This window comes from Indicator indicator, chromosome 7, assembly GCF_027791375.1.
Source record: "Indicator indicator isolate 239-I01 chromosome 7, UM_Iind_1.1, whole genome shotgun sequence".
Taxonomy (NCBI): Eukaryota; Metazoa; Chordata; class Aves; order Piciformes; family Indicatoridae; genus Indicator; species Indicator indicator.
Window position 1 is genome coordinate 32,787,628 of NC_072016.1, and position 14,451 is coordinate 32,802,078.

At 41.5% G+C, this 14,451-nt stretch overlaps 1 protein-coding gene across 1 annotated transcript in view; it reads left to right on the plus strand.

The window, feature by feature from the left end:
• Positions 1 to 14,451, plus strand: part of DOCK1 (dedicator of cytokinesis 1) — a 340,787-nt gene that overhangs the window by 173,656 nt on the left and 152,680 nt on the right. Inside the window, exons 28-29 of the mRNA XM_054382721.1 lie at positions 3,955 to 4,056; positions 12,262 to 12,356. Of these exons, the coding sequence (XP_054238696.1) occupies positions 3,955 to 4,056; positions 12,262 to 12,356 (197 nt within the window). The remainder of the gene's footprint in view (positions 1 to 3,954; positions 4,057 to 12,261; positions 12,357 to 14,451) is intronic.

Below are 14,451 nucleotides of genomic sequence, written 5' to 3' on the forward strand. Positions count from 1 at the left end.
CACTATAGAACTGTTTCAGGTTCTTGTTTCATTTGTATTTGATATTTTTGCTCTGTTTATTTTTCTCTGTTTCTCTGCATTGATTTTTCTCTACTTTTCTCTATTTATTTTACTCTATTGTTTTTCTTCTGCAACCAGGCTTTTAACACAGTTTCATATTTTCATTTTCACTTCCACATGGAAGCAGAGTGTTTAAGCACCAGACATTAAACTTTCATGTGTCCCTTCCATCTCTCCCCATGCTAATTAAGAAGATAATCTTCTGTAATTCTCTCTCCAGTGATTCATCATTTTCCCTGGTTTATGGGGATGATCATAGCAGATCCCCCTGGAATTTGTGTGCTTTTCTGAAGGGAGCTTCCTTGGGCTTCCTTGGCAGGAGCTAGGATCATTTTGATTGGAGACCTTTAATATCATTAAGTCCATGGGGGAAGATGGTGGAGGAGGAAGAGACTGATTGTACATAAGCAGCTGTCCTGGTGACCAGCCAGAGAAGGGGTCACCAGGAGATTCAGAGGAGATCGCAATCAAATTCATCCATATCTAGCTGTTCCTATGCCTTTAAAATTATGTTAAGATACCTTTGGAAGTTGAGCAGTTGTTTCACATTAATTTTTTTCACATACAAGGCTGCCATGATAGTTTCCTTAGGTGGGAAATTCACCCTTTGACTGTTGCAGGCATGTGTGTTAACTTTAATTGCTCACCAAATGAGTAGATAAACACCGAAATAGGACCAAAGCCAGGTATAGAAACCACTTCATCAGAAGGAAGTATGTTGGGTACTGCCTTACCTGGCAAGGGCTGGGTTTGCAGATGTGATGTGTTTATGTGAAGGCAGATGAAGATACATGTAAGTGTTTGCAAAAAGTGGTGGACATTACAGAATGAGTGAGTGAGCATCTGTAAAATGATACCATAAGCAAAACAAAGTTTGTCTTCAGCTCTGAGCGTTTAGGAACCATCTAGAGAACTCAGTGTGAAGGACTGATTTACATCTGCAGCCTAGACTTAAGCAGCCAATTAAAGAGATGTATAATTCTGACTAGCAATGATACATCCCTTTGACTGATGACATCATTAGGGGAAATAGGACTGAATATGGGCTACGGAGTATTTTCTTGCAGGCATACAGCCTTTTATGATGTTAGGTGGAGTGCTTGTAACAGGGGTTCTGACAATTAGTGATGCAAGATTTTGGGGCTGATCCTCTCTTATTTACATTTCATGGTAGTGAACATTATTGTGCAGCAACAGCTTCTATTCTTATCACGGTTTCATAAAATCATAGAACAGTTTGGATTGGAAGGGACCTTAGAGATTATCTACTTCCAAGCCCCACACCATGGGCAGGGACACCTTCTAATAGACCAGGTTGCTCCAGCCTCCATTCAACCTCGCTTTCAGGGACGGGGCATCCACAGCCTCCCTGAGCGACCTCTTCCAATGTCTTACCGCCCTCACTGCAAAGAATTTCTTCCTAATCTCTAGTCTAAATCTTCCCTCTTCAAGTTTAAAGCCATTGCCCACCTTTCTATCACTACAAGCTCTTGTAAAAAGCCCATCCCTAGCTTTCTTGTAGGTCTTGTTACAAAGTTCTTTTGAAGTCAGAGAGGAGCAGCTTGGGTGGCCTTTCCATTTCATGTTAGTACTGTTTACATATGCCTAAGAATTTCCATCAGTGTAGAAAGAATAATGTTCTTGCCTGGACAAAATCAGTTATGGTGGAGGTGAGATCTAAACTCATTACACAGGAGAAGAGCAAATTCAGGGAGAGCTTATCTGGTAGAGGTTGGGGGATTAGACTGGAAATAAAAGAGCTCATAACACACAGAGATAACCTAGTGTCATTTTGTGTTTGAGCTCAATTACTTGGACTGATGTAGAAATAAATATTTTAAATTGAAAGTAATGCAGATCTTAAAGGTAGCAATAAAAACTCTGTGCTGTGCCTCAAAAGACCAGAAAATTCCTGAGTGTTCTGCCTGGCACAGAATAACCTTGAAAATGGCACAGGAAAGGGGGATTTACAATTTTTGTCAGAATGTGTGGAGCTGTTTAACCTGGAGAACAGAAGGCTGAGAAGGGATCTGATCAGTGTTAATAGCTACATTACCTGAAGGGAGGTTGTAGCCAGGAGGGGGTTGGTCTCTTCTCCCAGGCAACCAGCACCAGAACAAGAGGACGCAGTCTCAAGCTGCGCCAGGGGAGGTTTAGGCTGGAGGTGAGGAGAAAGTTCTTCACAGAGAGAGTGGTTGGCCATTGGAATGGGCTGCCCAGGGAGGTGGTGGAGTCACCATCCCTGGAGGTGTTCAAGGGTGGATTGGACGTGGCACTTAGTGCCATGGTTTAGATAGTCATGAGGTGTAGGGTGACAGGTTGGACTCGATGATCCTTGAGGTCTCTTCCAACCTTCTTGATTCTATGATTAAGGGTGGGTGTCAAGAAGAAGAGGCCATTCTCTTTTCACTGGTGCCCAGTGAAAGGGTGAGAGGCAATGGGTACAAACTGGAACACAGGAAGTTCTGCCTCAACATGAGGAGAGATGTCTTTACTGTGAAGGTGCTGGAGCCCTGGAGCAGGCTGCCCAGAGAGATTGTGGTGTCTCATTCTCTGGAGTGATTCCAAATCCACATGGATGTGATCCTGTGCAGCCTGCCCAAGTGACCCTGATTTAACAGGGGAGTTGGACTCGATCCCCAGAGGACCCTTCCAACCTCTACCATTCTGTGATTTTGAGTTATAGAATTGTGTATTTGCTGATTTTCTTCATTAAACACCAGAAAAGTTGTGGATGCTATTAATGTGATCCATCAACATGTTTTTTAGCAGATAGGGGAGGAGGATGAACAAGGAGAAAAGTAATTTATGGAGTCAGAACTTCTAATAGCTGTAGGAGTAGGTTTGAGTTGTTACACTTTCATGTGCCAGAAGGAAAGATTAAATGTTTTTTTGCTCTATTTTTACGTTCTCTGGGGTTCGAGAGAGATCCTCTTGTGGTTTTATGGAAGCTCTCTACAATTACCTAAAAAGAGGATGGAGTGAGGTGAGGGTTGGTCTCTTCTACCTACTAACAGTGGTTTTATGGAAGCTCTCTACAATTACCTGAAAAGAGGATGGAGTGAAATTGGGGGTTGGTCACTTTTACCTAGTAACAGGTAGAAGAAAGCCTCAAATTGCACCAGGGGAGGTTTTAGTTGGATATTAGAAGAAACTTCTTCACTGGATTATGATTGTCTTAGGTTGATGGTTGGACTCAATGATCTTAGAAGTCTTTTCCAACCAAAACAATTCTATGATTCAAACTCTGGAACATGCTGCCCAGGGAGGTGGCTGAATCCCCATCCCTGGAGGTGCTTAAAAGCTGCAAAGACGTGGTGCTAAGGGATATGGCATAGCACCAGCTATTGTAGAGTTAAATAATGGTTGGATTTAATAACCTTAAATGCCTTTTCCAACCAAAATGATTGTGTAATTCTGAGTTACTGAGTTTAGTTTGGGTTTGTTTTCTTAAGCATGACAGCATCTGAAAATACCACTCAGTGAAATTAAAACTTGGGGTTTAACTGTGATGCTCAATATAACGATTTTGAAAAGGTTTCTTCTTTGAGTAAAGTATCGACTTCCCAAATGCAAACCCTGATACTGTGTGATATTTTTAGGCATGGTGCTTATTACCTTTCAAAACCTTTAATGCCTGAGCAATTTTTATATGAAGAATATGTTGCAAAATCTTCATCGAGAACGGCAATAAACCCATGAAATTCGAAAATGAAACTCCAAATGCTTTTTTTTGTTTTCTTAACAGAATTTTGCATATCCATCAATGAATTTAAATGATAGGATTATATCCACTGTGTTACGTGATACTGCTCTCCAGCAATATTATGTTCTGCTAGGAAGTTTTATGTTGCCCTATTTTAATTAATGATTTTGTACTTTTGGTTTTGGTAGGGTAGCTTTGTTGCCTGCATGACTGCCATTTTAAGGCAAATGGAGGATTATCACTACGCTCATTTAATCAAGACTTTTGGAAAGATGAGATCAGATGTTGTGGTAAGTTTAACATGTTTTGTCTGTTCATAAGATTGTTGAGCTTGTGTTTGTGGTTTGTTTGGGTTTTTTCCCTGTTAAATGCACTTGTGAAATGTAACCAAAATGTTTGATATACAAGCCAGGTTGGATGAGGCTTTGAGCAACCTGGTCTAGCGGAAGGTGTCCCTGCCCATAGCAGGGGAGTTGGAACTTGATGATCTTTGAGATCCCCTCCAACCCAAAGCATTCTACGAGTCAGTCTCTGAACCTCTGCTAATATGTGGGTGCCCCCTCTCTGGAAGCCAGGTTGGATGGGGCCTTGATCAGCCTGGAGGGTGTTCCTGCCCATGGTGAGGAGGGCTGGAGGTAGATGACCTTCCAACCCAAATCATTCGATGAATCTGTGAATTTAATATCAAAATAATTTTTAAGCACTATGTCTTAAATATTTCCTGAATTTGCAAAGGACAAAATTAACCTCCCTGCCACACACAGGAGTACAGCTCATCTCTGGAGCTCTTCATTGTTTTAAAAAGCAAGCACTGAGACAGTGGATTTAAGATAATTGAAAGAAAGCATTAGAAAATAGTAGTGCTGAGCCATTACTAAAAATCTGTTTTGTTTAAGGAGAAAAGGATTAAAAAAAAAAAAAAAGGCAGCACAACCTTTCTTGAGGAAAACAACTTCCAGCATTAAATATTCCAGATGTCCCCATTTCATTTAAATAGCTTTTACTTACAGATCCGCTCAGTCTCAATTTTATAGGAGACACTTTAACCTTAAAGATGTCCTTAGTTGTTAAATAAGCAATAATAATTGAAATTTGTCTTCTCGGAGTCATTTGGTAGCCTAACTAAGCCAACAGCACAACTTAATTAGAACATAATAGAAGAGAGCTATAGCAAAGGAGGTAAGTCTCTAATGACCTGCAACTATCATTGCCATATGGCAAGTGCATGCTGCAGAGTAGCGACCAAACTTGTTGGCTGAGGTCCACCAATTAATGGATGACCTGAAGCCTGATCAGCTGTATTACATTACTCACTCTGCTGCTGGGGATTTTGGGAGGGGTTTTAGGCAGCTTTCACCTGTATTTTAGTCTAAAGAGTGGCCTTTTTTTAGATACGTAGGATTATAGAATGGGTTTGGTTGGAAGGGTGCTTTAAAGGTTATCTAGTCCAACCTCCCTGCAGGAACATCTTCAACTAGATCAGATTTCTCAGAGCTCTGTCCAGCCTGGCCTTGAATGTTTCCAGGGATGGGACTTCTGCCACCTTTCTGGGCAACCTGGGCCAGTGTTTCACCACCCTCAGCTTAAGCAATGTCTTTCTCTATTTAGTTGAAATCTCCCTCTTTTTGTTTAAAACCATTAGGATCATAGAATCATTTCAGTTGGAAAAGACCTTTAATATCATTAAGTGCAACTATTAAGCTCCTTGAGTCCTTATCATTGTGTCTAACCCTCAGTGTAAAAAATGTCTTTTTTCTATCTAGTCTAAATCTCCTCTCTTTTGATTTATAACCATTGGAATCATAGAATTGTTTGATTAGAAAAGACCTTTAAGATTATTGAGCCCAGCTATTAGAGTCATTGAGTTCAACCATTAAGATTAGGTCCAGCCATTAAAGGTTTCCTTCTTCCAAACCCAATATAATAAAACCCAAGGTCTTGTCTTTGTATAATTCTTTCATTTGGACCTTCCCATTTTTCTTTGTCTTTAACTTTTGTTCTTCTTACTTCTGCCTGTAGTCATAGAATCATAGACTCAGTCAGGGTTGGAAGGGACCACAAGGATCATCTAGTTCCAACCCCCCTGCCATGGGCAGGGACACCTCACACTAGATCAGGCTGGTCAGAGCCTGATCCAGCCTGGCCTTAAACACCTCCAGGGATGGGGCCTCAACCACCTCCCTGGACAACCCATTCCAGGCTCTCACCACTCTCATGGTGAAGAACTTCTTCCTCACGTCCAGTCTGAATCTCCCCACTTCCAGCTTTATTCCATTCCCCCTAGTCCTGTCACAACCTGATATCCTAAAAAGTCCCTCCCCAGCTTTCTTGTAGCCCCCTTCAGATATTGGAAGGCCACAATAAGGTCACCTCAGAGCCTTCTTTTCTCCAGACTGAACAGCCCCAACTCTTTCAGTCTGTCCTCACAGGAGAGGTGCTCCAGCCCTCTGATCATCCTGGTGGCCCTTCTCTGGTCACGTTCCAGCGTGTCCATATCCCTCTTGTAATAGAGGCTCCAGAACTGGATGCAGTACTCCAGGTGGTGTCTCACCAGAGCTGAGTCGAGTAGTCTGCAAGGTTTGAGCTCTTTACCCTGAGTTAGAGCGTCTGGTGCTCATTTTATTTGTGCCTAATCAGGCATTTCTCAGACATAACACAAAGGTGTTGACTGAAGAGACTGAAGACAAAGTCCAACTGCAAAGAACAGCAGATGGGCATCAGTATACTGAAAGGCTTCCTTCCCAATTAGTCTGCTTCAGGATCTCTGAGCACTTCTATGGATAGTCAGTTGGTTTTGCACTCACAACAAAACATTCCCAAGTTAAATGCATTTACTGGAGTGAAAATAATAGTTCTAGCATATAGAAAAGGCAGGGAAATTAAGTTTAATCAAGCCAAATATTTCTGTACTCTTAAAGTGGTTCAAACCATCTGGCTCTGGAAAAGGGTTACAGGGATTTACAGGGTAAAGGATAAAAGCAGCTTGCACTTCAAATGTATAATGAAAAAATGCAGAAAGAAAAGTACTGGTAAGGAAATCTGTGATTATTCCAAGACAATGAAAGTGTTTATCTTGAAGGCTCACTTTTTTGGTCTAAATTGTCTGAAAGGTGGTTCTGTAGATCAGATCTTTTTTGGTGAAAACAAGGGGGTAATTACATATTTGAAATTTGGCAAGTGTTCTGTTTATAATGGCTTGGTTTTAACAGTTTGATTTATGTGTGTGCAGTGCACTGCGGCACATGAAGAATCTCTTCTTTGTTTTGTCTTGACTCTTGGTATATTCATCCTTCTCTGCATGTTTTGGATTGTGTAGCTGGAATTGCTCTGGATTATTTAAATCCTTTTTTACTGTTTGACTACTTGTCTTCCACCATTATGCCACTTGCCTGTGGTTTGTATTAGCAAATGTGCTAAGCTAAGCTTGATCAGTTGCTGCAGTGCTTTTTATTTCTTTAATTAAAATGTATCTTTTTAATGTTCTAACATTCTTGTGTAAATAATAAGGTATGGTAGTGGCCAATAAAATGCATAGTAACTTGCTAAAAGACTTCATGGGTAATATGCTAATGATAGATAATGCAACTTAAACTGACTTTAAAATGTGAGGAATTACAAAATCACAGAATCCATTGGGTTGGAAGGGACCCTTGAAGGTCATCTTGTCCAATCCCCTGCAGTAAACAGGAGCGTCTCCAAACAGATCAGGTCCCTTAGGGCCCCACAAAGTTTGACCTTGAATGTCTCCAGGGGATGCGGCCTCAAATATCCATGTGTGAAATGTGGAGGTATAAGGGTGGTATATTGTTAATCCTGCAGTAAAAGGCAACTACATTGTGTAAACTATTTTCTGTCCTTCTTTAGACATAAATAATAGTGAGTTATCATTTAAGACAGAAGGATGACAGTAACCACCCAGTTTCTCTGTTTAAGAGACGACCTTCCATAACTTTTGTCAGAGGCTCTCAATGAACCCCTCTGCCCTCAAAAGTGAAGAGAAAGGGAAGAAGGCAGAGAACCTAACGGGTTGGGAAGGAAACTCAACCAGCTGCGATGGAAATGAGAACAATAAAATGAAACAGAGACAGAGAGACACAAACCAATATAGACCCCAACACCTCATGCCAGTGACATCACCTCTGTCCCCACTGATGCTGAGATCAGGCACTGGGGAAGCCCCAGACTGGATTCAGCAACAGACAGGAACCAGATTCAGGAGCTGGATTCTGGAACTGGATTCAGAAACACACAGATTGGGATGGAAGGCAGAAGGGACAGAGTCCTCCCAGGACACCAGCCAGTAAAGAGGAGGCTTGACCCTCAGCTTTCTCCTGAAAGTGACATTCGTGGAATGGAATCCCTTGTTGGTCAGTTTAGGGTCACCTGTCCTATCTGCTCCTCCCAATTTTACTTGATAAAACTTCTATTTATTTGAGCTTTTTGTTTGGTCAGTGATTAGCTCAGTTGATACAGTGCCTTATTTAAAGTACTCTTGTGAAAGCTGGATTATTAAAATGTAAATACAAGTAGATTAAATGTAGAGCTGAATCAGCAAAGTAGGTCACATCACTAGTGGCACAACCTCCAGGGTCAGTAACAAACAGGAATTATCAACATACTATCTGAAAATTCATCCACCCACACATGGAGCTGGATCAGCAAAGTGTGCAGAGGCTGAACAGCTGACACCAATGGCAAATAAAGTCTAACAGGTTGAGGGAGGTTCTCCTCACCCTCTATTCTGCCCTAGTCATGCTACAGCTGGAGTCTTGGGTCCAGTTCTGGGCTGCCCAGTTCAAGAGAGACAGGGAACTACGGGGGAGGGTCCAGTGTAGTCTACAAAGATGCTGAGGTGCCTGTAGCGTCACTATGAGGAGGAAAGGCTGAGACCTGGGGCTGATTTAGCCTGGAGAAGAGCAGACTGAGAGGGGATCTTCTCAGTGCTCAGCAAAAGCTAAAGGGTGGGGTTCAAGTGGATGAGCCCAAACTCCTTTCAGTGGTGCCCACCAACTGGAAAAGGGCCCACGAGCACAAACAGGAACCCAGGCAGTTTCATCTGAGCTTGAAGAAAAGCTTCTTTGCTGGAGCCCTGGAGCAGGCTGCCCAGAAAGGTTGTGTAGCCTCCTTCCATGGAGAGATTCCAAACCCACCTGGACATTGGGATCATGGGCAAGCTGCTGTGAGCGACCCTGCGTTAGCAGGACAGTTGGACTGGATGATCCTCAGAGATCCCTTCCAACAGCACTCTGCAGTATTAAGCTGGAGTTTACCACAAGAAAGCATGCATCTTTATTAATAAAATGGAAAAAAAGAGGAAAAAAACCACCACCAACAAAAAAGCCCAATGAGCTTTAATCTGCCCTCTTGAATAGGTGATGAGCCTCCCCATGGTGCCTCTTCACATTTAAATCACTGATCTCTGAAGGAACATCAGCAAGAAAATCACCCGATAACTGCAGCTGGAATGAAGTCCTGGGAAGTGCTTGGGCAGCAAAATATGGAATGTGATTGTTAGAAATTATGCAACTGTTTCACCACTGCGGGGTGAGCAGTAAAGTGTGCATTTTTGATCTCCTCAAGGAAGACATACTTTACTGAGCTTGTGGAGGGGGATGAATTTTACTTACACAACGGTAACATCTCATTAACCATGAGCAGTTCCAAATTATATCTCAATCCTGTTGATGTGAAAACATCTCTACTGATGTAAATGCTTCAGGCTTGGGGCAGAGTGGCTGGAAAGTGACCTGGCAGAAAAAGACCTCAGGGTGCTGGTTGACAGTAGCTGAAGACGAGCCAACACTGCGCACAGGTGGTCAAGAAGGCCACGATCATCCTGGCCTTGCATCAGCAATAGTCTGGACAGCAGGACCAGGGAAGTGATCATGCTTTGGTACTCAGCACTGGTGGGGATGTACCTCAAATACTGGATTCAGTTTTGGGCCACTCACTCCAAGAAGGACATTGAGGTGCTGGAGTGTATCCAGGGAAGGGCAATGAAAGGTGAAAGGTCTAGAAAACAGGTCTGGTGAGGAGTGGCTGAGGGAACTGGGCGTGTTTAGTCTGCAGAAGAAAAGGCTGAGGGGAAAACTCATTGCTCTCTACAACTCCCTGAAAGGAGGTTGGAGCCAGATGGGGGTCATTGTCTTCTCTGTAGTATCAGGGGACAGAATGAGAGAAAATGGGCTGAAATTGTGCCAGGGTTGGATATTGGGAAAAAATTGTTTCCTGCATGAGTGATCAGGCATTGGAACAGGCTGCCCAGGGAGGTGGTGGAGTCCCCATCCCTGGAGGTGTTCACGAAATGTGTGGACATGGCACTTTGGGACATGGTTTAATCTCCATGGTGGTATTGGGTTGGTGGTTGGACTTGATGATCTTGGAGGTCTTTTCCAACCAAAACAATTCTATGATTCTGTTTTGTTGAAAGTGATTTTGGTAAACTAACAGAGGAGTTATTTTGCTAGTATTATACCTTTTTGTTGTTGTTGTTAAAATGTGTCTTTCGTGGATTCTGTATCTTTGGTGTCTGCTTGGGTACCAGGATCAGGGATGCAAAGCATCCCAAAGCAGCCCTTGTGCTGGCACATGACAGAGCTGAGTGTCCTGGAAATTCGTGTTGCTTCGTGATCTTGATGCTGTGTTCTCCGGATCTCTGCAGCTCCTTGTGTCCCACCAACTGTGCATTTCTGAGCCAAGAAAAACAAAGGAACCAGGAATCAAAAGATGAAATGCAATGAAGAGAATGGCTCTCAAACATGAGAAATACTTACGAGTCATATTTGTTTCTCACTCAGAAAGTTACATAAAAGCCAGTCTTAGTCCAGTGGATGTAATGTTTTGGGTGGGTTGGGTTTGGTTTGGTTTGTTTTGTTTAGGCATTTTGACATTTTAAAGATAAGATAAATACTACTACTGAGAAGCTGTAGGAAGAGAAAGATGTTCTAATCTTGGAATAAAAGTTCATTTTTAATTCTGCATGAAGTGGATCAAGTATTTTTGCACTAAGTTATTTTTTGCCCCTTTATCTTTCTTTGAGCATTTGATATTATTCAGATTATTAGATTAGAGATTCCCAAATTGTAGAAGACGGTTTACCTTGTAAAGTACCAGAGATTTCTGTTTATATCTGTCTAGAAATAAACTGATTTATGGTACTAATTTAACTTCATTCTGGGTCAAGTTGTCAGAGGGAGAAGCAATTACCAAGTACTGCCTTTAGGGAGCAATTTCAGCGTGATCAAACCATTGCTGCTATCTGCCCCACTTTAGGGTAATGTACACCACCAGTTTTGAGCTACAGCATATATACATATCATAGAATTGTTTTGGTTGGAAAAGGCCTTTTAGATCATCAAGTCCAACCATTAACCCATACTACCAAGTCTACCACTTGAGCTGTGCCCCTTAGCATTACATCTACATGACTTTGAAATCCTTCCAAGGATGGAGACTCCACCACTTCCCTGGGCAGCTTGTTTCAGGGCTTAACAACACTTCTGGGGGAAAAAAAAATGTTCCTCGTGTCCAATGTAATCCTCGACTTTTGTAAAGTTTTGTGATGCATAAAAATATATATTTAAATCGCAGGATAATTTCGATTTCAGGCAAGTGAGCAGTTCATGAGGATATTCACAAGGGGAAGAAAAGCTCATCAACTGACTCCATGGAACGTTTTTATTGTAATCATAAGATTAAAATGAGTATCTTAGGTTCTCGTAAAATCATAGAATGTTTTGGGTTGGAAGGGGCCTTAAAGATCATCCAGTTCCAACCCCAATCCCATGTACAGGGACGCCTTCCGCTAGGCCAGGTTGCTCAAGGCTACACCCAGCCTGGCCTTGAACACCTCTAAGGAGGAGGCATCCACAACGTCCCTGGGCAATCTGTTCCAATCTGTACACCTTCACTGTCCAGTCTAAATCTTCCCTCTTCCAGCTCAAATCCATTGCCCCTCATCCTATCACTACAAGCCCTTGTAAAAAGTCCCTCCTTAGCTTTCTCTTGTATAAAGTCTCCCAGGAGAATTCTCTTCTCCAGGCTGAACAACCCAAACTCTTTCCATGCACCACTTTGCTCTTAACAATTTTACAGGATACACCAGGCACGTGTCACAAAGTGTATGCTGCAGTACCCACTGCACAAGAAGGGACTGTGACACCTCATAGAAAAGAAATAATTGTTTTTCCAGTAAAATTGATTTTAGTTTAAGAATCTTTCTAATACCACAGGTTGTTCACAATGTAGGATTACTACTGTTATCCTTTCTGAAAAGTTTAAACAGAACTATTGCAGGATTTATGTACATCATCTATAAATATGCCATAGTAGAATTTATGTCTGTTGTGTATGAATAATGGCTTTGTTATGAAGCAGAACCATAGGACACCTTTTGAATCTAGTCATTAATAACTGACACTATTATTGTTTTTTTGTTTGTTTGTTTGTTTTAATCTACAAGAATGATCTTTTCCAAATATTTTCTCTTCTTTTAGGATTTTCTGATGGAAACATTCATCATGTTCAAGAATCTCATTGGGAAGAATGTGTATCCCTTCGACTGGGTTATAATGAACATGATGCAGAATAAGTGAGTACAGAGGCAAAAGCTCTGTAGCTTCCTCAGCTGGCTGGTTTGTGTTTGATCTGAAACAAGAGTGTTGCTTGGAAACAGTAAAATACAATGCAACAGATAGGATGGTTTGGGTTTATTTTTACTTTTTTTTTTTTCCTTATATGATGAAAATAATTATTTTTAAATTGGCTTTGGGGATTCCAGGGCAGAGTTTCCTGATTTTGGTGCTCTTGGAGTCCACCACAAATTAAGGGTGAGAGAGTTCTGATTCTTGGAACAAACTGCAAATGCAGTGGGGATCTATACATTCTTAAAATAATTATATCTGTTCCTTTGGGGTAATGATATGTTTTGTATATGACCTCAAAAACTAGTGGTTAGCATACGCTGACATAGAATTCTATCTTCTGGAATTGGCCTTGAGCAACCTTGTCTAGTGGAAGTTGTCCCTGCTCATGGCAGGGGGGTTGGAACTACATGATCTTTAAGGTCCCTTCCAACCCAAACAGTTCTATGAATATTTTCAGTGGCGTTAGCAGGAAGGTGTGAGAAGGGCATTAAAAACCCAAGTTCCATCATCCTACTAATGAAGAGGATGCAAACGTTTTCAGTAGCTTTTTCTCCTCAATAATTGCAGCTTTGGCATTACTTAGCGTTCTTTTGTGCCATGTTTTATATTTATGACATTTATTAAGTGTGTCAAATGCTTTTATGTGTACTGTGATGAAAGTATAAGGGAAAAGCATTATATTTACTAGTTGCCTGGAGAAATCTCTTCTGTGCTTACTGGTAGCTACCATGCCTATAAAGTTGTCAGCATTACTTATATAAAACCCTGAAACCACAGTTGCTACTCTCGTTACAGAAACGTACCATAACTTCAATCTTGCCTTCTGAAGCCTCCTTAAACCACCTAATAAAATCCATTCTTAATAAATCTGACTTAGGAGATTCAGCCATCTTTTGAGTTATACCCATTGGATATGGATGCATACTTCTGAGTAGCCGCAGCTTGCAGAGCCCCTGCTGTTTTAAATGAGGAGCCCTTTGAGATGAGCTGATGAGGAAGATTTCAAGCCCCTTGGGTTTCTTTCTCTCTCTTTTTTTATCTTTCTTTTTTTTTTTTAATTTTGAAAATGGTTTTGGTTTAAGAACTCTTAATTGTCTTGAGAGTCATGTTGCAGGTGCTTTGGAAACTCTCACAGCATATGTTACTTGGCATCCTTTTAAACAGGAGAACACCTCTGTGCTTTGTTGCATGTTTTAAGAGCTTGAAATAGGATTGGGAAGGTCTGTGTTTGGACACTGTTAATGCAACAATGCCAATTACTGTGGTGGGAACAATATTGCAATGATTCTTCCCCAGGTGTAAACAAGATGAGTGTTCCTTATATTATAGAATCATAGAATCATTCTGGTTACAAAAGCCCTATAAGGTCATAAAATCCAACCGTTACCGCACTCTATCTACCAAGGCTGGTGCTAATCCATGTCCCTCAGCATCTTTTAAACACCTCTAGGGATAGGGATTCAACCACCTCCCTGGGCAGCCTGTTCCAGAGTTTGAGAACCCTTTCAAGAAAGAAGTTGTTTCTCATAACCAACCTAAACCTTCATGCAATTTGAGACCATTATCTCTCATCCAGTCACTGGTTACTAGGGAGGAGAGGCTGACCCCCAGCTTATTCCAACCTCCTTTCAGGGAGCCCTAGGAAGCTTTCTTTTTTCAAGTCTAAACAACCCCATTTCCCTGTTCTTCAGACCCTATTTTCACCATATTGCCAAATGACTTCTCAGTGTTCATTTGGGTTGGGGATATGACCTCCATTTTATTATTTATTTAAACTCTGGAATTATGGTCATAGAAATCCAAGTCTTTTGCTTCCCACAGAGTTTTCTTTAAAGCACACAGGGATCTTTACCAAGCAGTTCCTCACTCCGAAAGTGTGGAGCAATACAGTGTGTGATGCAGAGGTCTGCAGGGAGGGTAGGGGCTTTGATTTTCTTATCCTTAAAAACACCCTTGACTTTTTCCCGTGCTGAACGTTAAGTCCTGAGGAAGCAGAAGTGGATATGTTGTATATTCTTCCTGAATAACCTCAATATCCAT